The sequence below is a fragment of the Psittacula echo genome (genome assembly GCF_963264785.1).
Source record: "Psittacula echo genome assembly, chromosome: 4".
In the NCBI taxonomy this organism is placed as follows: Eukaryota; Metazoa; Chordata; class Aves; order Psittaciformes; family Psittacidae; genus Psittacula; species Psittacula echo.
Genome location: NC_137738.1, coordinates 83,558,130 through 83,584,992, shown reverse-complemented (window position 1 = coordinate 83,584,992; position 26,863 = coordinate 83,558,130). Strand labels below are relative to the sequence as shown.

Genomic DNA, 26,863 nt, shown 5'->3' with positions numbered 1-26,863 from the left:
GAACTTTATGGAAGCTTAAAACCCACCATTACCTGAATGCAGTAAACAGTACTGGAGATGGCAGCAGCAGGCTTATTTCATCTTGAATAAAGAATTAAAACTCCTTGAAATCAGCCTTGAAATTTTTTCCCCTCCATTTTGTCGTGGTTTAAGCCCAGGCCGTAAATCAGAACCACGCAGTCTACTTCCCCCCCTCATGCTTTCTTCCCTCCGCTCCTGGAGGGACGGGGAGGAGAATCAAAAGAATGCAACTCCCACGGGTTGAGATAAGAACAGTTTAATAACTAAGGTATAACACAAACCACTGCTGCTACCACCAATAATAATAATGATAAAGGAAATAACAAGGAAGAGAATATGACACCTCACCACCCTCCAACCGATACCAATACCTCGCCCCCCACCCAGCAGCGATCCAGCCCTTCTGGGTAACTCCCAGTTACATCCCCGGGCATGACGTGCTGTGGTATGGAATACCTCTTTGGCTAGTTTGGGTCAGGTGTCCTGTCTCTGCTTCCTCCAGGCTTCTCCTCCTCCCTGGCAGAGCATGAGACTCACAAAGTCCTTGGTCAGGGTAAACATTCTGACCAGCAACTGAAAACATCGGCTTTATCAGTATTATTCCCAGGCCGAAAGTCAAAACCACAGCACTGCACCAGCTACTAAGAAGGAGAAAAACTGACTGCTGCTGCTGAACCCAGGACACATTTCCAGTTGTGGATATTTTGCAAAGAGATTTCTGAATTTGTATTTGCCTCCACATTATTTTTCAGACAAAAAAAAGAAATAAAACACCATGCAAGCCATAGGGGTTACCTACAAACACCTCTCTGTAACCCCGAGTTACCGTCTCTGTTACTGACAAAAAAACCAGTCATTCTACAAACAAGACATCCATTTACACTCATCACTTATTGGAGCTATTTAAGGCTAGCATGATGCCTCATGTACACCATGACTGTTACAGACAGCATCAGTCCTGCTATTAACACACTCCAGCTTTCATCACAGCATGGGGGTTTCACCCCTTCTTGATTTCAGCTTTGCTGCCACCTTCTCTTTCCCTCCTGCCCAGCAGCGCTCCTTGCCCCAGACCACTGCCTCCTTGTCCCTGTACCTGCTCCAGGGTGAAAGCCACACTCAATCCAAGAAGTCACTAACAACAGCAGTGTTGCGTCCCAGCATTGGCAAATAAGCTGTTTCCATAACAGCTTATCTGAAAGCAGCCAAACCTGGAACACCCTCATGTCAAACTTTCTAATCTCCATGCATACTTGCTATCAAAGCTCCCAAAGAGACTTCTAGAGTGCTATCCAGCACAGCAAACCAACATCTGCCTGCACCTTGTAGCTTTTCAGTATTACTGATACAATCTACTTCCTGATGCCTACTTGGCAGGGGATGCTTTGCACTGTTCTGGAAAACATGAAAGACAAAACAGCCCCCAAGTGCAACGTGTCGCCTACCACGTAAAACCAGAAGTCGTACATGGAAATGCATCACAAGGGTACCGGCTTTGAAAACCCCTGACTGGACCAGCAGTGATACACAGTGCCTTTTGTTGGAGGCTCTGAAACTGGTGCCTCCAAAACTTCCACAACTCATCTCTTACAAACATCAGCATGTGGTTAAGAATTCAAGCTGCAGTTCCACAGCTAGAACCTGTCACAGATTTTGCACTGTGTTCCTCAGTTTGGTTTTCAGACACTGCCTAGAGCTGCATCCAGCAGCACTTAACCAAACACCACTGCTCCAGGCCCGGGAGTTCAGACTCATGCAAGATGATGATGTTAAAGTTGCAGCATACCAACTCATGGCAAATTCTGTTTGGTACAGAAGTCTGATGTGTACAGGAAAACAGCTTGCCAAAACACAGGGAACTTGTACGGTGTTTTCCAGCACACTGTAAGTGGATTTGTGGGCTTTGTGTTCTTTGGTTGCTTCCGTGTTCATGACAGAATTATTGCTTGCTACCATGACAACAAATATAATCCTCTGTTGGGATTTGCGATTAAATCACCAGCAGCATTATCCAAGAGTGTCTGTAATTCTACAGAATCTGAACAGACACTCTGGAGGGACTCATTCAGCAGTTACACTTGCTTTCTATATTGTTTTAAGGTCAAATTTTAATCCCTAAAAGAAAAACAGTGATTTCTAGTTTCTGTGCAAGACAGCATTTTGTGTGGTATTTCGTGGTTTGCGTGTATTATGATCTACTCGAAGTAAATACAGATGACAGTCAACCAGGACGCGTTCCAGTACTGATTTATTATCTAATACCAGTCTCTCCAGCCTGACCCATGATTATTGGAAAAAATAGTGCTTACTCTCACACCTTCCAGTTTCCACCACATTCAACATAATCTCTTCCTGCTTTGGAAAAGCATCCTCCTCACTCAGACCCAGCCTAAACTAGAGGAGGTAGACAATCACACAGATCTCCGAGTCATATAGATGCATGCATGAATGGGCATCAAGCCCACCTCATGCCTGGCCTCGTACCATACCGTCCAACCGCGCAACACCCACATGGATGGGCAGCAGAAGGGAAGGCAAAGGAACTGCAGCTGCCTTTGAGAGACCCCAGAGCTGAACATCTGTCCACCATCACATGAGTATGTTACTACGATTAGCCTCCTGTCTTAAAAACCCTCCCCAAGTATAACTGCAATGAGTCGGTGGTGAGAACACTCTGCTTCTCTATAAACCATATGACAAGTTCCACAAAAGAAAATAAGCCAGAAGTGTAAAGAAGTATTAAGCCAAGAAGGTAAAACCGAAGAAATCAAGATGTTTCATAATCCAAGCGCCATAGTGAATATTGCATTTATGCATCTAGCTTTAGAAACAGCTACTACTCTTGCCTCTGGAAACATTGACTAATCTTCAAAGCTGTCTTAACACACAGAAGATCAGCCATTAATTTTAATGAGAAAAGAAAAAAAAAATCTTCAGACAGCTGCCAACAATTCCAAGTAACCCGCAGAGTATCCTGCCAACAGAGGGACTGCCTGAATGGGCATCCTTAAAGAATTTAGTTTAAGCTCATCAAAAGGTTTAGCCTGCAGCTAGAAAGAGAGAAACAAATTCAGAATTCACACATTTTCACGTTTAACTTCAGCTCGTCATTCCTAGACTTCTCACATGTTTTCTACACACAATAAAGTTTGAGGACTGCAGCGAAGTTGAAAGCATCAGCATGCCTGGCAGAGCTTCCAGTCTCAAAGCCAAATATGTGAGGTTTCACCTAGCATTTAGAATGCATCATTTTGCAAGCTCTTCAGAGGTAGCTTTTTTCCAATTTTAACTAGGCTCCCTAGCAAACATCCAAATACATGTCAGGTCAAATTATTGATGCAGATGGCTGACAAGCAGTCTTGCTGAGAACCAGCTAGGAAAGCACACCCTACCATGGCAAGAAAGGCGGCCACTTTGGACCTGCACGCCCAGCTGGTGCTCGCCTGCAGCAAACCCTGTGCATTTCTCTTGCACGTGCTTCAAGGCTGCTGAGGACAGGAGGTGGCCTCCCAACTTCTCCCTGCAGACAGACATGCTCAGCACTGCTTCAGTGGGCCAACCTCTCCAACCAGCCCAGAGAAGGAACATCAGTTTTGCCAGCAAGGTTGCAAAGCAAAAGCTGTAAATCCACATACCCATACAGAGCATGCCTAAAAAAATCGTTCAAAGTTAAATGCAGTAAAAAAACCCCAAATAAATTCTAAGTTAAAGCAAATATTAAGAGTATAACAGATCTATCTGTGAACCAACACAAAGAAGAACTATTCTTTAGAGGCTTCCTTCCTCTCAACTACCAACTTGCAATGTACTGCACCTTCAGAGTACTTCCACACCAGCTCTGCTTCACTGCTGTAAGAGTATGCACCATTAGCGCGTTCTGTCTTGCCAACAGGACAGCACCTATAACAGCATTACTTCGCTTGTTATGATTACTTCTCAAAGTCTGCTACCAAGGAAACTCTGGGCTTTTGAAAACTCTTTGATGTTGCCTCTGTAAATACAACCACAAGTGAGTCCTTGAAGCCCCTCAGCTGGGGAGGATCCAAACCACTCTCCATGCATTAAGCCAAACAGTTGTGCTGGACTTGCCCAGTGGCAAAGTGAAAGATGATTGTTCTCTGGAAACGGGTAAACATGCCTGAAATCGTGTTTGAATGCCCAAGTTATTTGACCATAATTACACATATTGTTTCACACTACTTAAAACTGCAGAAGTATCAGTTAAGTGACTCTTTAGTAGCAATTCTAAGGAACAAGGGGAACCAAAGTTGACACACATCCCACATAGTATCACTGTCCAAATCCTTGTCTTGGCAGTGGCCTGCTTTCTAGTATCACAGCCCTTTCTCACATACACAACACCATCATGCTAAGTACACTGGGAACAAAACCTATCTAATAGTTGAGAGTGAAGCCTCTGCTCTAGAGTTAATCTTAAAACCCTTTTGACGTTCCAAGTATTTGCCACAAGGTATTTCTGCATATGCAAACACAGGCAAGCAGTCTGGACTTTGGTAAGCTCAGAAGGTGCTGAGATTATACAGTAGGGGAAAATAGTTTAAGAATGATGATCTGTGATCTGAAGAGAAGTTTTTCTGAGAGGAAAGCAGCGCAAGTCTGTATGCTCTCTACCTGTGAAAATCAGTTCCCTGAATTTACCTTTTATCACACTCCTGGTCATATATCACAGCTGTGGATGCCCCATTACTGGAAGTGTTTAAGGCCAGGTTGGATGGAGCTATTGAGTATGGAAGTGGAAAATGTCACTGCCCACTGCAGGGGGCAGTCAACTAGATGACCTTTAAGGCCTCTTACAACCCAAATCATTCTGCAATTCTAAGCGAGCCCTGATCACATGCAACTTATGTATCACTGCTGTTCCTCAAGGGCAATCTTATTGACAGTTTCTTTCTCCTTCCACTGGACAACTATTGCCACATATACCTGGGGCAACTATTAGCAGTCCTCTCATACGTACCCTCCCTCAGGCCTGGAACTTTAAAGAGAAATTGGAAATATTTTCTTAACACCCAGTGAGGTGTCAGAGCTTGTGTTTACTATTACCAAAAGTCACTACAACACTTAGTAGTTTTATGCAGTATGCGTCATATTTATGTATGGAGTAGAAAATAAAATTGAGGTGAACTTTCTTCTCAAGAGCATCAAAGAAACAAACCCCTTTTCACTAGTTATTAAGCTTCATTATAGCAAAAAACCAAACAAACCAACCCAAGTAGTTCCCACACACATTTATTGGTCAGCTAATACACTATTAAAATATCCTGTATCATTAAAATGATAGCCTACAGAAGAACAAAGTTTTAATAATCCAACTGTTCATTAAAGAACCTCTGCCACAAGTTTCCAGTGTTAAGATGGAAAAAGCGGATTTCTTCCACAGGTACACATAACTCTGATGAACATAAAGCATAACAGTAAAGATTTTTTTTAAATACAGTTATTTTCTCACCACTGCTGTGTGAAATCATGGAGCCACAGCAATAACCAACTCATACTGTACCTTTAATGATAGGTTTACTGGCCCACAAAGGTAAGCATAAGCCCTGAGGGAGCAGATTTCAGAGGAAAACAAGTCTGGAAGTGCCACAGAGGCCATTCCTATGCCTATAATGTGAGGTATTTCTATGCCTATAATGTGGCTGTTCCTAGCCGGCACATCCCCAAACCACATACACTGGCACATGGATAAGCCACTTCCATGCTCGTAAGATTACTACAGGTGTTCCCTGCCACAAAACAAATTTAAAGTATCTGCCATAAACAGCAGAACTAAGGTTCAAATTTACTTCCCAAAGTTCTTAATTTTGATCAAGCAGATTGAAGGGGGACAATCCAACGAACAAAGCAGCTTCCAGCTCCACACGAGACCGACTCCCAGAGACCATGCCCTAAAAACAAAACACAGCTGATATTTTATGACATTGACAATAAGCAAAAAACTAAGAACTTCTATGCCACACTAAAGACAACCATAGACAAGGAAAAGGAGGAGGATGCAGGGGCTCTCATCGCAGTGATGCACAGCCAGCCCCAGCTAAGTGCTCAGGCCTGTTCCCCCTCCCACTTGCCAATGTCAGGGTTGCAGATTTTCTTTTGCATGTGATACAATGTGACTAGAGGATGTCCTGTGCCACACATACCACAAACCAGGAAGCTGGATTATTAAAAACTAGAATCTAGAGGTTACAAGCATTTGCATGCTTCTAAAGAACAAGATGTGGCACATTAGAGAGCAGAGTGTCTCTGACTGCTGTACCATGTAACACCTAAAGTTAATAGGGCTTTGAAAGAAAAAAAAAAAAAAAAGATACTAGGGTAATGTTAACTTTAGATTTCTACAGCAAAGGCAACTTTGACACTCAGTTATGAATGTTCATAGATTTAAAACAAAAAAGAACAGGAGTTTTTTGGCACAATGATATTTTCTGTTCCACACAGGCTAGATGTTTTTATGTACTATTAACAGACCACTAGATCAACTGTGAAACAGGATGCTGCAAGCTTCTAAGTTGCCTCTTGCATCAGAAAGCAAGACCACAAAAAACACCCCAAAACCAACCAAGCAACATCAACAACAACAAAACAACAACAACAAAAATCATTCTTGCAACTCACCCTTTCTCACACTGTTAACTAAAATAAGTTGTCTGTACAGCAAGAAGAGGAAGCCCTGTGGCAAAAGAGGAATTGCAACAGACAACAATCCCGTGACAAGACCATAGCAATTCACTTGACACCCACAGAAAGACGTTCACTGTGAACAGAATATTTATCAGAAATATACAAACAGCAGATAATTTAAGCTTTGAGATCAGGAAGGAGGAAATCAATGCTTATAATGGGGATGGTTACTATTTAAGACAAACTGCAGCTTGTTTAGGAAAAAAACCCAACAACCAACCAAAACAAAAACCCAAACAAACAAAAAATATCCTTTCCAAACTGCTTTCAACTGAATTACAAAACTAGCTTTTGAAAAAGCACCTCACTATAATTTACAGCAAGTCCTGCACTGTCATACGCACAACACATCCAGCAGCAAAGTTTACAGGTAGGTCAGGGGTGCTGCACTACAACCTCATCACCTGGCCATGGAAGAACAGAGCTGAAGCAAAATAATCAGTTATTGGGGAGGTCACCACATCATGCACATTTGGAGAGCTAGAGGGTTTAGATGTAATTCAATTTAGGTTTTCCCTGACATGAGGATTAAAGCCAAGAAGAAAAACTAGTTTCAGAACTGTCAGCCAAAGCATCTAGTGAAGGAATAAACATGGAGACTCTTCAAGGGCACCCATCTTGTTCAAGTCAAGATTTAAGGAGTTGCATTCGCATGCATGAGTGTACTCATTTGAGAGGTTGCATATATATACTCAAGGCTGTCAAGCAGCATGAGCTGATGCATTAACATCATACCTTCAGACCCTTCCCCAGAAATGCCACTAAGATAAATAATAGGTGCAGTTACAAAACATTAAGAAAGCATTAAATCTATCTGTAAGCAGTCAATGCATTGTCCCTTTATTTAACCAAATAAAGCTCGGAGAGAGAGGATGAACAGGAAGACACGTGACAAACAACCAGATGATTCACGAATGCTGCTTCCCCACATGCTGTAAGCAGGCGAGTACATCGATTAAGACAGCTCCCATTCAGATGCATCCACACATGCCATGTTTGGCAGGAGCCCTCATGAGGAATTTCTGTATGAAAGAAGCCCAAAACCACATTCTGTTCAGGGAATTTTGCTGGGGAAGGAGGAGACTAAAAGTGATTGCCTTAAAATGCCAAAAGCTCAGATGTAAAAAACAATTTTGGAAGGTGTTGGGCTATGTTGGCTTTATTATAATCATGAGATTCCCATAAAAACATTAAAAATACAGCAATTTCTGCATTCTGTATATTGCAGCAATTTGTACAAAGTGAGAATGTGAGATCACCAGAATACTTATGATGATTTTGTATAATGACTTGGCTGATATTTCTTTTCAATAAGATCTATTATCAACAGCCAGGAAAATACAACAACTATTTTTGGTGATTCTGTTTTATAACACATGCAGTAAAAAGCTAGTTAGAAAGTTTCAGATGAACATTAAAGAAACCCCATGAGTCACTTGCCAATTATCTAAGTGGTTTGGATAGAGGGACATGCATCTTGCAGCGTGTGGAGTTTAAAGAAACCACAATAGGTTGTCTATTCTTGTTACTCATGTAAGTGTGTCTCTGCTTCAAAGCTATCATGCAGCATCTTGTTCCACAGAACATCTAAGCTTTCTAAAGTAAGAAATTATCTTAAAGGGACATCTGCCTCCTGTCTGTTCTATCAGGTTAGCCAAATTTCTTGCAAAATGAGAAAAGGACAGCATCTGTCCCGTACACCACAATGCTCTCTGAACCTACCGCTTCTTTTACCAGCCATGGTCCTTTCTTACCTCTGCTTGACCTTTTCCACATGCATACGTGTCTTTCACCAAGCCTCACTGTCATATTTTAGCAGAGAGGTGACCAGAACTTCACCTGTGTATATGAGGGATTGTAGCTGTACTTACTCTATGCTGCTGGTGAGCTAGATTCATCACTGTTATAAAATGTCCTAGACTTTGTTCCCGATTTTAAATGGCTGACAAACAGGAGCCTCAAACTGTGTGCATCTGAACCCAAACCTACTTCCTTAAGATGCAGCTTGTTATTTTACCATTTTGAAGTTCTGCAGACTGTAATGCAACATCGCTGATGATATCATTTACACATTGCTACTGCCCTTGAAAAAAAAAAAACAAACCAAAAAGCAAAACAAAACCATGCACGCTGTAAAGTGCAGCAAGACACTAATGCAACAGCTAGGTACCTGGGAAGAATCATTCAAAAGGAAAAGCAGCTTTTTTCACAGCCCAGCCTTTCATTAGGAAGAAAGAAAAGGCTTGAAAGAGTCTTGTATCTTCTAATCAGAGGCCACACCTTTGGGACATGCTACTAAAAAACCTCTGGCCTCTCATAGAATCTGAGAGGGGCTGCTTTGCTTCTTGCACGAGGAAGGGCTGAATAGCAAATGTTCATTTTAGTTCTTATTGAACTTATTTATAAGGTATGATTAAAAAACTAATGGATAAGGAAGGGAATGAATCTAAAGTAGAGAAGAAAGACCAAAAGAAGGTTTAAAAAAAAAAAAAAGAGCTAACAGGCAAGCAGTGCAGTGGCACATTTTTCACACTGCCTCATACAATTTATTATCAAACCCATTTTAAAGGCCTCCAAATTTCACTTAAAGTTTCCACGAAGAAAACAACTTTCTAAAAGCCAAAGATGCTTATTGTGTGCTATGTTCCGACACTGACAGGAACAGTCTGATATACAACAAAAGGGTCATTATGTCCAATTTCACTAAACAAGGCTGGGCAAGTCATTCACATATACTTTCAAATAAAACTGTCATGTTTTGCCCATGCTTGCTTTCTACACCCCTCCTTCTGAGCAGATCTCCCTCCAACATGCCTTTCTCAACATTTTCCTCTTTATTCTTCACTGTTTCTTTGTCCCTGTCAATTTTCCTTTTTCAGCTCTTCTTGCTTGTATTGTTTCTTCCCAGTGCAGATAAATGTCCAGCCTGGAAAACAAACAACCTGTTCCATTTAGCAGCAAAACAGAGTGCAGAAGACAAGTATTACATGCATGTATGAATACATACATATAGGTAGTTATGCATGAAGTGTCACGACTCATATACATCACAATATACATGACTCATATACATCACAAAGCAATGGCAGTGAGCCTAGCCAAGGGCCAACCATTCCACTTGTCTGATCCGAGTGTCCACATTAGGCTGCGAAGTGAAATTTAAGCAACATCCGTCAGCTAGAGGAATGCAATCAGCAGACAAGAGGCACTGAACAACACAGGAGACTGGTAATGTGCTGGCACAGAAGAGAGCTTTTTTGGGACAAAAGCTGGGAAGCAACAGAATAGGCTTTGCCTTACTCTCAAAAACCCTTTAAACTCTTTTGGTACCACTAACATCTGCCAAGCTGCACAAATAAATTGTTTCACGTAATACCTACTAACTCTACTGGAGTTTTAAAACCCAGTACAGAAAAAGTGCAGATTTTTGCATCTGCTGCACAAAATACTAATAATGAATGCTACTCTGCAAATACAAACATAAGCATATGCTGTTGGATGGGATAGGATGATGAAAACACAAGGAGACTGTGAGACCATACAGGTTAGTGTGATGGGGTCTTATCAGCAGATCTAACTGTTGACCAACTTTCATAGGCATTAAGGCAAGGATAATAAGGAAGGGCTTGCTGAGGGATAATGAGACAGTTCCACAGTCAGGAGAAGCCAAGCATAAACAGGGAGGCCAACTGTCAGTTTTAAATGAGGCAGAAGGATGATTAAGACACAAAAGACCTTTTCTTGCAAACACAGCTTCAAAGAGACCTTTAGAAAGATTTGATTTTTTTAACCAAGTCTTATTCTCTGCTACACTCACATCTGTAGGTTTTGGGTTTGGTGTTTTTTTTTGGTTGTTTTTTTTTTTTTTTACCATTGCAAAGGCTTCATGGTTGTGGAAAACAGTAAAAAACTGCCCCCAGGAAAGGCAACAGCTCTTGGTTCCACTAACCCTGAAAGCAAGAAGATAGCTGACTTTTCAAGAGGCAACAGAACCAGTGTTTTAACCTTTCCAGCTCTTAGTCAGGGGAATATGGGAGCACACTAGCGAATGCTGCCCTGCTATGCAAGTTGTGATGCTGCCTTGCTTTCTTGCCACCATCCTGCTAACACTTTCAAGCCTCAACACTTTTGCCTAGCACTGAAGAAACAGGAAGTATATGATCATTCCCCACAGTTTCATTCCCTGGGACCACAGGGAAGGTTATAAGCACCCCAAAGGACCATCACAGTCTTATAATGAGTCTTACAACACACATTGAGAAGTGGAGTCCTGCTAAAAAACAGATCCAAAGAAGAAGCTCGTTCTATACTCTAAAGCAACATAGGATTTCTTTTTCACAATGGCATCAGCTAGATGGGGACAATCTTTACAGATTCACATATCTGCCCTGAAAGACAAACTCAGGATGTGCTGAGAAATTTGAAGCAGTCCTTTAAAATAAAGTTAAAAAAACCCAAAACCAAAAGCCTTTCACCAGTGTCTCAGAAACATCTCTTGAACACAAAGGTAACTGTTAATTCTGATTTAATCTCTACCATTATAGGAGGGCTGTCATCTTCATTCTCAACGTCTATCTTCAAGAGGTTTTTAAAACAACAAAACACCCTCAGGCTGTGACTTTATACATGAAGGCCAAAGTACACAAAAGGCTTTTAATGAAAATTCTCCAATTAGTTGATTCACCTAAGCTGCATGTAAATGTGGCGCCACTTTCTAATAGCTAGGTATTTGAGAGGAAAAAAACCAGAAAACAACTTTACCACTTTCCCCACTTGCCTGTCTACAGCACAGCTGAAATAAGTTATGGAGACAGGTATGCTTTTGTGTTTGCACAAGAAGAGCAGGCTGGCAGCAAGTATGTGATACACTAACATACTCCTAAATGCTGTGTTACATAAAAAAAATAAAATTGCATAATACAGTATAACAAAAATAAGCAGCCACACCTGAGCTTATTCCCATTTGCTAAAATCAGAGGTAGGTGATAAAATGAGTTACCTCTCAATGTTCACAGGCATTTCAAATATGGCTCTTACCTCCTTATCAGAATTGTGGCTGTAATCATAGTAATCATACTGGTCTTAAAATTCTGCCTCTTGCCATACTGGGCATGACAGAAGAAAACTGAATCTCCTTAAACATGACACACCACCATTTACCAGCCGGTTCTGCTCGCCCCTTTCCTTCACATACCCCTGCTACCTTCTTCACATTAAGCAGAACTTGCTGGATCTCACAGTGAACCAGAGGAAGCTCTGAGTAAATTAACCACCCTAGAAAACTGAACAGGAGAAGAGTTTTCTGCTGGGTTAAGCTCTTGAACTCACATAGCCAGTAACAATGCAAGGAAGGCAGAAGAAACACGAGCCTGGAGCGAGAAGAGGGAAGCTGAACCTGCTTGCTTGCGGATCAGCCCTAGCTATCTTGTGAAATCTCACCCTGAGAAAGCAAGGGCAACTAGAAAGTAATGCCCACTGAAAAACGAGTATCCCATCTTAAAGATTAATGAGAAAACCCCCAAGCTAAGTCTCAGAGCAATAGGAAGGCTCTGCTCCATCTATATTCCTGAACTTAGAAGAGCCTCACAAACAGTCCTATCAGCATAACTTCAGTCATACAAGAGATGAAGGGACATAGAGAACTCAGATATGGATTTAAACTTCCTGAGCCCACATCACTGACTGCAATACCCTTCAGTGCAGACTAGACGTGCTAGCAGCATTAGTCCCTTTACAGGACATATTTTTAGCAGCTAAGCCCTTATTCAGTCCTCTTGAAAGCAGCTCCTGTGCTCCAATGCTTGCCTTGTTCAGTTGTGTGAGATATGACACCAGTTCCTTAAAAGAAGAACAAACTTTAACAATCAAGGTCTCTTGAGGTGCTTAATGGAACAGCATTTTCCTCTGGCAAAGAGCATCTGTGAAAACCTGTTGTTACCCCCGGATTCTCAGAAATACCTTTGCCATTCAGAAAGGAAATGGAGCACAAAACAGAGGCACACAGAGAAGCCCCTGCAGTCACATCGCAAACACCTCAAAGCGACATGCTGGACCACGACAGCACCATAATGAAGAATGGCTACTAGTGCAGCACATCCAAAGCTACTCGCTGTCTCCAGGGAAAGATGGGACCCTTGGGAAATCCTGATCAACAGAGGAGGGAGCTTCTGCTCCTCATAGAATGCTGTCAGTCTGGGACACAATTCAGTACACGCTTGCACGGCTAAGACCTGCAGATAAAGTTACGGTCCTCGGGCACAAAGCACCTGTAACAAAGTTCAAGTCATGACCTGAGCGACTGTCTCATCCTTGTTCCAAAGACAGGCTGACTTGTGCCAGAAGCCTGGAAGACTGAAGTAAAATAAAGGTTTGGCAGGTCCCTTTCCACAGGGACAAGCCAGGACCACAGAGGAACCTGGTGTGCGGTGAGAGGGGTGGTCCTGCTGAGCCCACCTGCCGTCCGTGCTTTCCTTGCTCCCCTTTCAAGACCAAGGCACTACCTTGAAGTTTAGACATACACATGTTTTAACCAGACCTCACTGCAGAGAAAATAAACAAGCTCACGGGAACGAGCAAGTGCTGCCAGACATCACCGCTCACAGCAATACACCTCCCGAGGCGTACCGCCGGGTTTACCGATGCCCGACGGAAGCGCTGAAAGTTGTGAGAGCGTTTAGAAATCACCAAGTAGCACCGGGGCAGCCGTGCTGCGCAGCCGGAGGCGGCGAGCGAGCGACAGTATGTGCGTTGGAAACAAAGCCCCGGCGGGCAGCCTGAGCGCTCCCCTCCCGCCGAGAGCCGCGGCCGAGCTGCGGGACACCCTGTTCCCAGGCAGGGCCCGGGCCGCACTGGAGTGGAGCGGAGCAGAGCAGAGTAGCGCCAGCCCCGCAGCCGCCGCGGCACCTGCGCCCGGGCGGCGGAGGCCGCATCAGGCCGTGCGGGTCCGGTGCGGTGCGCGCCGGGGTCTCACCTCGTCGCCCCACTTGAGGACGTCCTTGTGCCGGTCGCGCAGGGCGCGGTAGATGTGGAGGAACTGGAGGATGCCGTGCTTCCGCACGTGCTCCGCGTACCGCCGCGTCTCCTCCCAGCTCAGCGGCGAGCCCTGCGACAGCAGACCCATACCGACCCGCGGCGGAGCGGAGCGGCAGCGCACGGAAGGTGAAGGGAAAAGACGAGCAGAGCCTGCGCGGCGGTGGGTACACTCTGCGCCCCGGCGGCAGCGGGAGCGCAGCCCGGCGCCACACGTGACGGCAGAGCACGTCAGGCCGTGACTCAGCACTTTCCGCCGGCAAGCCCCGCCCCGGCCGGGGCTCGTTGAGGGCAGGCTCAAGAGCTACCCGGCGGTTGCGGCGCAGCTGCCGGCTGGGCGGCCTGGGGGGGGCTGTATCCCAGCGCTCACGGGACTGGTGAGGAAGGAGGTGCCTCCGGGGAAGCAGTGGCTTTGCGGCGCTCGTGTGCGTGTGCGAGCGTTGCTGTCCCGCTCACTCCCCGGCGCACGCCCCGAATGCCGGGGGAAGTGTCCCTTTGCCTCCTGCGGAAGGCCTGCTGAAATGGCGGCTTGAAGATGTCCGCCCCGACGGCGAGTGGGACCCTGCTAGCGGCCAAGGGTGCAGGAGCGGCGAGTCACGCTCTCTGGTGTGGTCTGGATGGGGTTCCTGGTGGAAAAGGACCCTGATGTGGCTAAAAGTCCCCAAGTATAGGTGCTAAAATATGGACGGTGGACTGAGGGGTGTTGTAGACTTAGTATAGATTGGAGCACATGTCTCAGAGAAAAGGACAGGTTGAATGGGGCTGTGAGCAGCCTGGTCTAGTGGATGGTGCCCCTTCCCATGGCAGGGGTTGGAACTAGATGAGCTTTAAGGTCCCTGCCTATCCATACTATTCAATGATTCTACGGATTGGATGCCTATGGATGCCTCAGGTGGGTGGAGTGAGACTTCATGGAGACACCTCATGACAGACATGACAGCTCTGGCTGTAACGACCGCATCCTGCGGTGCCAGGAAAAAGTCTAACTAATGAAGATGTCAGGGATGAGTTAGTTACCTGGGAATTGTCCTCAAGGGCATTGGAACAGCAGTCAGCTCAGGAAAGGGGAAGCAGGGGCATGTCATAGTGTGTATTTGATGTCTGATACAAGACGTAGGGAAGGCCTATCAGGGCTACTTGAAGAGTTTTGTAGATGAAGAGATAGAAATAAGGAATTAAACATTAAAATGAAGAGAAAGGCTCTCGCTTCTGAGAAGCTGGACTCTTGGTTTTATTACGCTCACAAAAGTCTTTCTTTACAGTCCTTGAAGACGAGCATAGCTGGTATACAGTAGGATTGCATAGCTAAGGATTTAAGAATTAGTAGACTATTTAAATTGTGGTATAGCCCACTTGATGATCTGTATTATTAGATATTTCATTAACTGAATGACTATATTGACAGGAACTGACTAATTGTCTTTCTTCCAGGATATGAGGTGCCTCAGGGGTAGGACAAGCTCCCAACACATTAGAATAATAAATCTGAAATGCATTAGTGCAAGATACCAAACGTTAAAGTAAAACCACTCAAAAGTAAAAGGTTTTGAATCTTGGTTATTTGGTTATTTTTTTAATTAAGTTTGTACACAAAGGGCAGCATTGACAGAACAAGAGCAAGCAGTGACCATTAAAATTACAAACATTTAATTTATAATGTGTTGGTTTTAGGGGCTCATGACTTTTTTAGCGTTACATTTTTCGCTAAAATTATAATGGCTGATCTAACTGAAATCAGTGCTGTTGGTACTGGTGTAGATCTGGAGGAGGGTTAGTTTGAGGAAGAAGAAAACAATCTTTAAGTTAAAATCCCTTTGAAAGGATTTAAAAGATTAAAGTGTTTTTAATTTTTGAAAAATCAGGACATCAGAATATCTTGCACTTGGCAATGAGAGTCAGATGAGGCGTAACCCTCATGTGAAAGCCAAGTTGTACTGTTATTTCAGATCTGAGAGGACAAAGAGACTTAATGCACCACCCTGCACATTTGAGGACAGTTGCACCAAAAGATTAAGATTCAGCGTTGCTGCCACCATGCTGCCATGCAGCCTCAGGTTTTCCACGGCCTTCAAGCTGGAGCACCTGAGGAATACCAGCAGTGACCAAGTGGCAGTTAATGTCTTTTCTGCCAGCTGTTTTAGCCCCTTTCCTTCTCTTGGGGCAGTCAAGCTTCGATTTGGTTGGAGCAAACGTTGGTATATCAGAGCAAACTTAACATTGTCATCTTATGAATCTGAGCAAACCTGTCCGTGTTACTTAGGATCTGTGCTCCCAGCTGGTTTGGCTGATGTGAGAACACTGTGGTTCTGAGAGACGTTTTTGAAAGAACTGGGTATTTGGTGTGATCCCAGCTGCTTGAGTGTGCTGCTGTTTATAACTAACGGTAAACATTTCCAGCAACATACACAACATTTCCAAACTCACATCAGCTTTATTATAATGCAGGCTGCTATTATGCAGTCAATACCACTGACCACTAATGCTACTCTTTCACCTGAAATTCAAGAGCACATTTTCAGTGTCTTTTTCCACGTTTAAACTCAGCTCGTTGTATTGTATCAGTTCCATTATCTGCTCTGTTTCCAGTCCTGTGTGCTTAATCGTATCAACTATAGCGTGAGGACATTGCTGATAAGAGAAATCCAAGATACTTTCCTTCTGCACTAGTAAAATGGTAAAAAAGTAAACTGTTTCCTCACATTGTAATCTTTAGCATAACAGCATGGCAAGTCAGCTCTGTTTATGATGTGTCTACTGTCTTCACCTGCAGCCTTTTTCACTTCAATTCTAGTGTATGTGTTCCAGCAGTGCAGGGCTATCTCTAGTCCTTTTCCTTTGCAGAGACTGTGGCATGGAGGAGGACTATAAAGCGTGCTAAGGCTGACAGAATGCAGAAGCGTTCATTTGCTCATCACAAAATATGACTTCAAGACGAACCACCATTGTATAATATCTGCCTACGTACATAATGTTGTGTAATTATTTCCAGTACACTTAGCAGGAAAAAAACCTTCTCTAAACATGCAGGCATTACTTCGGCTGATGTTATTAGTTTAGCTCTGTACCAGCATTCCCAGCCCCAAGACTTGCCTAGTTTCTCTGGACAGTTCAAAGGAAAATCTTACGGAATAAACCTGGAAATAAAAAAAAAAAAAAAAAAAAAAAGGTTTGCCAGAAAAGCGTTTTGTGGAGAAGAAATATCTTCTCCTGAAAAACATCCTTTGCCTAAATGCAGCAACATGGAACTTTGTAAGAGTAGACCCAGCCCAAATTCCCCTTAAACCCTCCCTTTGCTCCAAGATCTGTTTTATAACTGGGCCACTTTGTTATTTCATTGTCTTTTGAGTGCCAGATAGGGACCATTCCTCATTCCTGAAGTATCCACTGATTACAGAGGAAATTAGCATTTATTTGGGAAATGTGACCAGGGAATGTGACTTTAGTATATTTTCAATATGTTATTTGTTTTTTTTGTGTGTTTGGTTGGTTGTTTTTTGTTTTTTATAAAAACTATATGTTCAGCTGAAGCGGTTACAATAATTGCTTTAAGCAACTTGTATGTTGAGTTAACCACATACCAGCTTTTTGTTTTGCTCTCCTCACTTCTCTGCTGTAGAACAGAAACTTACTGGAGAAGCCTTGCCTTGTATGAAAAGGAGCATGAGTTGTCTGCATCAAGTTGTCAAAAGGAAACGTTATTTTTTACAGAGATGGAAAATTTGTTTCCAGGTGAGATTCAGCTATTTGTTTATGATAGTGTTGATGCAGCATGACAACATTCACTCCCTTGTACAGACCCAGAAATGTCTGTACAAGGGAATGAGCATATTTTAATGCCACCTGCAAGAGTGGGGAGCTGTCCTTAAGGTTCACATGTGCCTGCTTTCCTTCACAGGGGATAACTCACTTTGTGTTTTGTATATCTGCAAAGCTATTCAAATCAGCTAAATCTAAATAGAGTGTAAATAGAGCTTGTCACTTTGAGAATATACCCCCTGGGAGAGATGAAAGATATGTAGACTCATCGGTGAGACCACTCATACAGAATCCTTTCTTTTACTGGCTGTCATTAGAAGTAATAAGTAAAAAGTAGATGTCTTGTGATGAGGCTGTTATTACAGGGAAGAACGAAAGTGTTATTTTTCTTCATGAATCATCTCTGAAAAGTTTTTAAGGTAGCATTATTTGAGGTGACTGTCGAGCTCACATTGCCGAATATTGTGTTATTCTCTGAATAAAGCAGAAAGACTTCAGATGGAACAGTCCACTTCAAAAGTTTTGGAATGTTATGCTTCGTAGAAAAAAAGATAATTGTCTTTTTTTTTTTTAATCAAATTCTTATGCTTCCAATATATTCCAATAATTTATGATGTGCACCTCTGTCCAGTATAATTGACTGAGGTGAGCACCAGATGTAACAACTGCTTCCTTTTGAGCAAGGAGGCCTCCAGGCATTTCCTGAGGCGCTGGAGAGATCTGTGCTCAGGCAATTATTTCTTGATGCAGAAAGTCTTGCTGACTAGCAATTTGGATTAAATAATCTGTTTGAGGGGAAGAGGGGAGCTACAACCTGGGAAAGATTCAAATGAAAGATTTTATGAAAGACCTTCAAGAAAAGGTCTTCCTGCTCTGCAATGAGGAAGATGACTAACAGACTTATTCCAGTCAAAGGTAGAATGCCTGAAGCTAATTTCTCAACTAGCGTATGAAGGCCATGGTTGTGACTTCTCAGTATTGCTTTAAAAGTTCTTTTTCTTGCTGTCACCTGTTGTGTGGAAATGACTGTAGTAGGATTAAGTTATGTCATGAGTCTGAGTAGTGCCGTTCTAGGTTTTTTTGTGGGATTTCTCATTCGTACAGTTGGTTTCGAGGGTTGGTTTTTACTGCAGTAAGGATGAATTGTGCATTTCAGTCTATAAAGTATCATCAGTTTATGTCAAAGTGAAAATCATCACATTTTTTCATCACTTTGGTCTGTATCAGCATGTTCCTTTTGCAAAGAACTTAAATTTCTCATTTCTCAGTAGCCCACATACTCTTTTGCTGTGACTGTGGTCCATACATGATCATGCCTTGATTGAGTCTGGCATATGTAATCATGTCATGAATGCTGCTGATGGTAACAGCAGAGGTTGTAGTGTGTGAGTTATTCTGTGTGCAAATTGCTGAGCCACTACCTGCCAGAGGAGTTTAGTGTGGTGACTGATGCCTGTTGCATCCTGTTCACCTTGGAGATGTTCTCTTCTACCAGTTTACCTATCACTGTGTCCTAGTCTCTTCTAAAGAGGCTTTTCTTTGGTAATGCCAGTGAGATACAGAGTACTTCCAAAGAAAGTAGGAACTTCCAAATTTTTTCCCAGTTTATTTTTTTTCCAGCATTTTCTAAGCTGGAGAATCTGTACTACAAGGTTATCTTTATATTCTTTACCACAGGCTGGCCTTTTTTTATGACTAGGTGACAACTGTGTACTTCCATTGCATTCAGGTCAGGTCCAGCTCAAGATACTAAACTGCTACAGTATTAAATCTGCAAAGCTGGAAATGTCACAAGTTTCCCAAGACAGAATCTGTCCTACCCCTCCCTGCCCCTTGAGTCTTTGTTCATTGCCTGGCAGCTTTTTGTGCATTGCAGTTCTGTCTCCTTTCATCATTCAATATTGTTACTGCAGTATAAGTTATGGTGGATTGATTTCTGGTGGGAGTAGTCAATATTTACAGGATCGCTCATTCTGTAGGCTTTTAGTCGTATAACTGAACCAAATGGGAATAATCCTCTTGTGTTTTAGCTGGCTGAAAACAGGTGTTCATATCTTACGTAAAACAACAGGAGGAGACAACCTAACCTCCAGAAAGAAAATGAAATAGCAGAGTAGGTTTTGATAAGATGAGAGTTTTTAAAAAGCTATAGTGAAAGCTTTCTAAGCCCCTAAAGAAGTCCGGAGTCTCAAAAAAATGATCTGATTAGAACACTTAATCTTTTTGTCAGTTCAAAGCAGGGATGGTCATACAGGATTGCATGTAACTTTTCTTGTACTGATATTTATCCAAAATACTAAGTCCCAGACAGTAGCTTAGTATCAAGAACTGCATCTAGTTAGTAAAGGCATAGGCAGTCACCAAATACCTTTTGGTATTTTTCTAATAAGCAGGAAATCATTTTCCTTAAACACTAATCCACTCTTCACATTGCAAGAAAAATATTTTTATATAATAGTGCTACTTAACAGCGGTCATTATAAAAGTATTGAATGGCAATCACAAACTTCTGTTGAGTGTCATACCTTATTCCTCTGGCTGTTGATGCCTAGTGGAGACTAATCTATTTGCAGGCGTAATATTCGACCAAAGTATTTTTTTCAGGAACATAGTGAAAAAGAAGATACATTAAGTAGCAGAAATGGAGAATATAATCCAGTAGTAATCACACACTGCGTAGTCTCTAGAGATCAATTATGCCTCCTCAATTGCAAGTTTATCTCCAAATCTTTAATTAACAAAGGATTTTCATCTTGTTTACTTCATATTGTATACTGTGTAAAATCTACTTCATGTGAAGGATAAAGTTGTACTGAAAACTTGAAAACTATTGGAAATGCATTCTCCTTCTCTTTGATGATTTTGATAATTTGATAATGATGATTTGATAATTTTCTAGATGGTTTAAAGAGAGATGAGTGCCAAATCAAACTAGTAAGAAGAAGCCTTGAAAAGGAGAACATTGAGAGAAAAACCTCAGTATTTCTTCTACATATTCTTTGTAGGTAACTTATCACCATTCATACCTCCCAGGTATTTCCGTGAGACAAGTACCTCTCAAGGTCTCTCTTCCAGAGGTAAGTTAAAAATGTATTGGAGACTCTATTTCAAAGAGAAGTCAAACAGAAGGTGTTGAAAAATGCCCATTGTGAAATTTCTCCAAGTGGACTACTTGATGCAATTAAAGAAGTTGGCCTAGTAGTTACATTTATATAACTTTTTAATATATTGTTGTTACTTATAGCACTTCTGAGGAACTGGCAAGTGGTCTAGTGGTAGACAAGCTGAAGAGCAGAGATGTCAAGCTGCTTTGGGTGAGATCCAGGATGCAGAAATACCTAGACTTGTTGTTTACCTTACCCACAGGCCCCCAACTCTAGGGATTGATCCAGTTATCTTTGAGTAAGAGCCTCAGTTTCCCATAAAATCTGCCACAAAATTACTGCATAAGAAAGAGTGGAGACAGCCCACCATTGGTGCTGGTAGCAAGGGGTGACAAGCCTGCCTGTGAGGAGAGGCAGCCTGCAGGACGCCAAGCATTCAACAGCAGGGCACGTAGCTTCTTTCCATGTCGTGTGCCTCCACCATATCTCCTTTCCAGCAGGGCCCCCCGGGCAGTGAACTGGGCGGTGGTTTAACAGACAACGGTTTCTCATCCTGCTCTCTCCCATCGTCTCTGCTTGCATCTGCATAGCTAACAGGAGCCAGGGACTGGCTAGTGGCATCCCTGCCTTGTGCCCTACCCTTTAAGCACTCATGAAACTGTGTCCTTGGTGGACTGTTACTCAGAAAGGAGTTTAAGACAGAAGCACCAGTGACTGGGAAGTGGAGGGGAGAGCACTGGGTCAGAGAGGACTGTTGAAAATGTCAGGGCTACTGAGGCACCCATTGGTCTGAGCTGTATATTCGCTGGCAAACCTCTGATGTGGGACTTGAAGAGGGCTTGTGACCTACTAATCTCCCTGTGCAGAAGGTGGGAGGAGCAGGTAGATGAAGTGTGTACTGTCCTCACCCCTTCTCAGACTCACTCCCTTGGGAGGGTTGACAAACCATATTGTTCTGGCCATTCAACAGCTGATAATAAAGCTATGATCATAAAATAATAAAGGTATGCAAAAAGCTTTTAAGATAGTGGTACACCTTTATATAACCAAGTCTGTGTTTATAACCTGGCTTTGCACAAAGCTCAACTTCCAGTTGTTCCTCTTCCGTGTTTCAGCTCAGGCTCTGTTACATGTATATGCCATTCAGGTGGTGTTCAGGAAGATTTTTCCTTAAAGTATGAAGAAACAGTTGAAGCTGATCAGGTGAGGTGAGAGTTGGAACCCAAGCCATGCTTTGCATTGCTAAATCTCCCAAGGCTCCTTTGTTCTAGTATTTGAGGTTTATAGAAAATAACTGCCTGGTTTCTCTCTTATGCCTGTAAATGATTATATGCCTCACATTTCTAACCCTTGCTTATACTGCCAATAACAGTAATACAGCCTCCATGTGGTAACCGAGTTGCTCACATCCATATATTCTTTAATCTTTGTCCAAATCCCCATTTCTGCCAAAGAATGCATCAGACACCAAGATAAGACTAGGGGAAATATCACCCTTGCCCCAAATAACCTGTAATATACTGTAATGTTTTATTACAAGAACTGTACTTTGCACAGTTGTGTAAAAAAGCAACCACGTGCCTGCCAAACCTGCAGCGCTCCCACGCTCCGTGGCACTGACATCAGGATTCCCAGGTTTTGCCCATGGAATTAGCTGCTGCCATCTGGTTCTTTGCAAAACTAGGGTCATAGAGTAGCAGTGCCAGGGCAGTGTTGCAACCATGCATGGTGCAAAGGGGCAGAGAAGGCTGCAAGGTTTGTTCAGTGCAGGCTGTTCTAGTTGTATAGCGGCAGAGCTATAAAGAAAGAACAGCAGATACAGCCAAAAGACTCTGTGCTCAAAATAATTCAGTTTAATGCTACTTATTTTCTTAATGGGCTTTGATACAGGAATTATGGTACCTCCCTTTCAGTGGATGCATGTGTGCAGTTTTGGTCATATGGCCATTACAAACCTTTGTTCATCTCTAGTTCCAGCAGTCTGCTCTATTCTTCCTTTTCGTAAGAGCTGTATACTTCTGTGGCACTCCACCAAGGAGAAGGCTTTAACTAGATCATGAAGTAATTGTTCAAAATCCGAAGTAGAAACCTGTTTATTTCTATATGTAGCTGAGGATTAAATTTGTTAATAAGCCTAAGCATGTTCCAGGCATCTCAAGAGTAAAACACAGTATTACCTAGCTCAGCAAATACTAATGAAGCTGAAATGCCAATTTGCAAATAGACCAGCCGTATAAAAAATTGAAACATTTGCCTTCCATTTAGTAAGTAGTTCAGCTACTCAAATAATTTTATATACGACTTGTACCTTTCTTTGGCAGCTGGTATTCCTTGATAGAGCTGCAGGTCCTGAAGAATGGGTGTAATATGAGCTCAATAGCTCTGCTTTCTCCCTGTGAGAAAATGTGTTGTGTGAGGGAACAGCTTTACTGGCTGCTGTCTCAGCACTGCTCCCATACACTGCATAAACACTGCTGTTGGAAGCTGCCATGGACCATGGGCTGCAGGGTCTTTGGTGGTGTTACCATACTTGTTTCTGGGACTGTGTTGTAGAGAGCAAGACACAGTCCTAAATGAAAAAGGAAGTTGTGTGGAGGTGGGGGCCGGGTTCTTGAAGACAAAGATGCTACAACTATAAAGACATGCACAGCTCTGCAGGGATAGCTCAGTCCTTTGGAAACTCAGTAGGTGGCCTCTAAACACATTTCATATCTGGTTTGCAAGACAGTTTTCTTTTGGAGTTCTTTATGTTCACCATATATCACTTCATTGCTCAGTCCTCTGAACTGGGCTATATAATTACTGACAGGCTGCAGATGGGTGTTAAGACAAGTCTACAGAGCACATAACAACGAATTAAAGTGTCTGCGTGAAGCTGCCACAGGTGAAATTACACGTTTGGACTTGAGATTGTCTTAACAGCTCATTTCCACATAAAGAAGTTTTGGGCCCTTCTCCCTGTTCTCCTCCTGTCTTGGCCCTCCTCCCCTCACATGCACTGACTTGTGTTTTCTGACCCCACACCAACTCAATTCAATTTCCTGGAATCAAGAAGGTATTAAACTGGAGAAAAGGTGAATTGTTTGTCGTGTCATATGGAGCTGACTCAAAGTATGAACATACTGAAGAGCACCAAAGCTAATGCAAAGGGTGGGATAGGATTGTGTGACTGGGTCTGTGTCTAAGGAAAGGAAGTGAAGGAAGAAGAAACAAGATCTTTATAGCAGTGGAAAGCTGGTTAATCCATTTTGTGGTAAAGTGCCACTACCCTTGAATAACAAATGACTAAGTTCTTTTTATGCACAGCCCACCTTCAGCATCATCCTGCATATACATATTATTTTTATTTGTCATTATGGGTTTGTCTTTCACAGAAGGGATATAAGCAGATAAAGCTGGGACTGCAATATGACAGATTAGCTAGTGAGACAGCAGCAACAAGCGTTTGCTCTAAGGGAAGATGGTCAATAAAATCTGCATATTTTGTAAGCTTATCTCTCAGCTCCCTCCAAGAGATAACTGCAGTCTCCCATCTCCATAGGACCTAGGTAGGCTCTCTTTCTCTATTTTTTGTTTGTTTGTTTAGCTGGGCTTTTTCCTATCATATATTCTGGAAACAGATCAGCTTTTCATCTTCCTCTCAAAAATCTGTAGAGAATCTATGATGGTAGACAGCAAATAAATAAATGGTAATGAAATGTACTGCTCATAAAAGATTCAGCATACTCGGAGAAAAAGGAGGAAAAATTAGGATTGGCAGCAACTAGTAATCACTCTGGTGTTTCAGAGTTTTTTGCAGATTAACTCAAGACATTTTCTGTTGCTATTGAAGTGAAAGACAATATTTCCATTGGCTGCAGTTGGAGCAGTTTTGAACAGTTGTGTTTTTCAATCTAAAATAATAAAGTATGGTATTATTTCAAAACTGAGTCAGTTATCTGATGTGTGGATTCATCGTTCATTTTAACACTTACCTGACTGTTTGCTCATTCTTCTGCTGAGGTTAGTTTAAAACAAAAGGCACCTCCCAAGCTATCCTCCCTTGAAAGTTAATCTATGGCTTGCTTTTCCATGTTTTAAGCTCTGTGGGAAGTGCAGCTTCAGCCCCATTAAAAACAAACCACAGCCAGAACAACCCAGGTTCCTCATGCAACAGCGTCTTGGGGTGAATGCCGCAATGACTCACTGTTGCCTTTGGCACCCTGCTTTGGCCGGGCAGGTGCAGCTGGCAGGTATGTTGGAGCATCGGGTGCACGGCAGCAAACCAGCGATGCATGCCAGAACACTGACAACATCAGTTGTCATTGAGCAAGGCTGATGCCTGGACATAAGCTACAGAGGGTAGCAAACACATCTACACAGTGCTGCAGATATAGCATAGGACCTATTGGGCCCACATGCCCTCTGTGTTGGTGGCTGGAGGCTGGGCAGGGTATCCTAAAGTACTCAAAAGGGCATTTGCATATGAAAACCTGCATCTTCCTTGAATATCCCCTAGAGCTGGTATGTTAAGAAGTCAAGGGGTGAAAGCGCTAACTCATACAGAGAGCGTATTTACTAGTTTTCCTGAACAGATTCTTCTCTGAAACCTTTAAATGGGTTACGGGTTTCCACTTCAGCTTCTTTTTAAGAAACAGGCTATTTGTGCTGGGTTTTTTTTCCATTGGCATATCGTATTAGACCTCTTGGCAGTCTGAAGGTGGAGGCTCCCATGATGCAGTTGTCACAGCTTAAAAGGCAGCTCTAAGCCCAGTGCTCCTGGTGCCACAAATGCCTTCCAGTATTGTCTCCTGGGAAATAGGAGGGATGGATTTGCCTTATTCTGTGAGTGTTGGTCAATCTATCCACTTTCAGGATCCTTTGAAGAGAGGAGTCCATTCTTCTGTGTGTATGCATGTAGGCATTGGATATAGTAGTCAATTCTGGGAGAGATGAGAAGGAATTCCAGGTTTTCCAACTACACATTTCCCTATGATACTTTCAAGTATTCTGTAAGGTTCTGTACTGTGCAAATGTATCTGACAGTCAGCCTGAGGACATTGGTGTAACTGTGCGGCAAGAGTAAAAGATGTGTGTTTTCTGGAGTTAGGCTGAAACATACTGCCTTCTGAAAGGTCGCTGCTATGTTTGCTGCAGAACGTGGCCAGCTCTTAGGGTCGAGTGGGGAACTGTCAAGGAGAGTGGGAGTAGTATCATAGTGAATGCAGCTGGACATGGCTGTGTCACACACACTGTGGGACACAAGACCTGAAAACTAGGTTTTCACAGCTTGCTTGGTCTGCATGTTTTAGCTTCCTATCTTAGACTACTGAGTCTTAGCACTCAGCTGCAGCTGAGCTGAACTTACAGGATAATGACATAAAATACTACTTTTTAAATGTTCTATTCAGAGCTGTACTGGGAACGACTTCAGTAAGCAAAAGAGGGTGCAGAAAGGCAGTGCTAATAAAAATCCTGCCTAGATTCTCATTAAGAAATCTCAGCTGTTCTTGTGTATTGAAGGAAGCAGGGATCTCTTGAAAGGAGTATGATGCAGTTGTACTATAAAAATAGTGTATCATAATACATACAAAACAGGATGCCACATCAAAGACAAGCTTAATTCTGGCATTTTGTGACATTAGAGGGACTAACTGTGCAAAACCAGATTTCTTTCAGTACAGGCCCATTTTAACTGGGAGTGTGTATGTGAATAACCTCCTGGGTTTACAAAAGAGAAGATGAAAATGCAGACCTCCTATGTCTACAGCATGCGTATTGACATTTATGCATTCATCAGCAAGTTAAGATGGTTTTGATTCATAACACTGACCTCTCCCCTTTGAACTTGTGCACTAAGAGATAGGCTGTCCTCCCCAGCGAGTCAGTCCCAAAAGGATGCTAGGACAAGTGTATTCCCACTGCCTTTCATAGATGATATGCTGATGAAAAAAACCTGTTTATTCCCACCTCCAGAAAAGGTTGAGATGAACTGAACACAGCACTGTCCAGCTATTTGCTTTTCATCGTTTGTGATGTGTGTATCTTCTGCTGCTCTGTTGGCTCCTTGGCTGATCCTTGCCTTGGAGCCTTGGGTGCTGCATGGGGATGACACATCTATCAGACCCCCCTGATTTCAGAAACCCTCTCCACAGACTGGAATAGCAGGATCTCCTGAGCACTTCCAACTAATATTTGTTGCATGCTTGGAAGTTGAGGAATTTCTCATACACTGCAACTCCACCTCTCCAAATGGGAAATTCTCCATCAAA

At 42.7% G+C, this 26,863-nt stretch overlaps 1 protein-coding gene and 1 long non-coding RNA gene across 7 annotated transcripts in view; one reads left to right on the top strand and one right to left on the bottom strand.

The window, feature by feature from the left end:
- Nucleotides 1-13,962, bottom strand: part of GCLC (glutamate-cysteine ligase catalytic subunit) — a 34,059-nt gene extending 20,097 nt beyond the window's left edge. For 2 of the 3 annotated variants that reach the window (XM_080614507.1, XM_080614508.1), the window contains exon 1: nucleotides 13,694-13,962. In XM_080614507.1, coding sequence (XP_080470633.1) covers nucleotides 13,694-13,843 — 150 coding nt within the window. In that variant the 5' untranslated portion in view covers nucleotides 13,844-13,962. Of the gene's footprint in view, nucleotides 1-32; nucleotides 9,650-13,693 lie in introns of all 3 variants that reach the window. The other variant, XM_080614509.1, reaches the window with a different exon arrangement.
- A 94-nt stretch (nucleotides 13,963-14,056) lies between these two features.
- LOC308219877 lies at nucleotides 14,057-24,609 on the top strand. Of its 4 annotated transcripts, XR_013956600.1 has the most exons (4): nucleotides 14,057-14,644; nucleotides 15,699-16,135; nucleotides 17,369-17,481; nucleotides 20,408-24,609. It is a non-coding gene; the product is annotated as an uncharacterized lncRNA (long non-coding RNA). The 4 variants fall into 4 exon arrangements; XR_013956599.1 differs by having other exon boundaries at nucleotides 16,013-17,481; XR_013956601.1 differs by having other exon boundaries at nucleotides 15,699-17,481; nucleotides 20,514-24,609.
- Nucleotides 24,610-26,863: the final 2,254 nt, after the last annotated feature.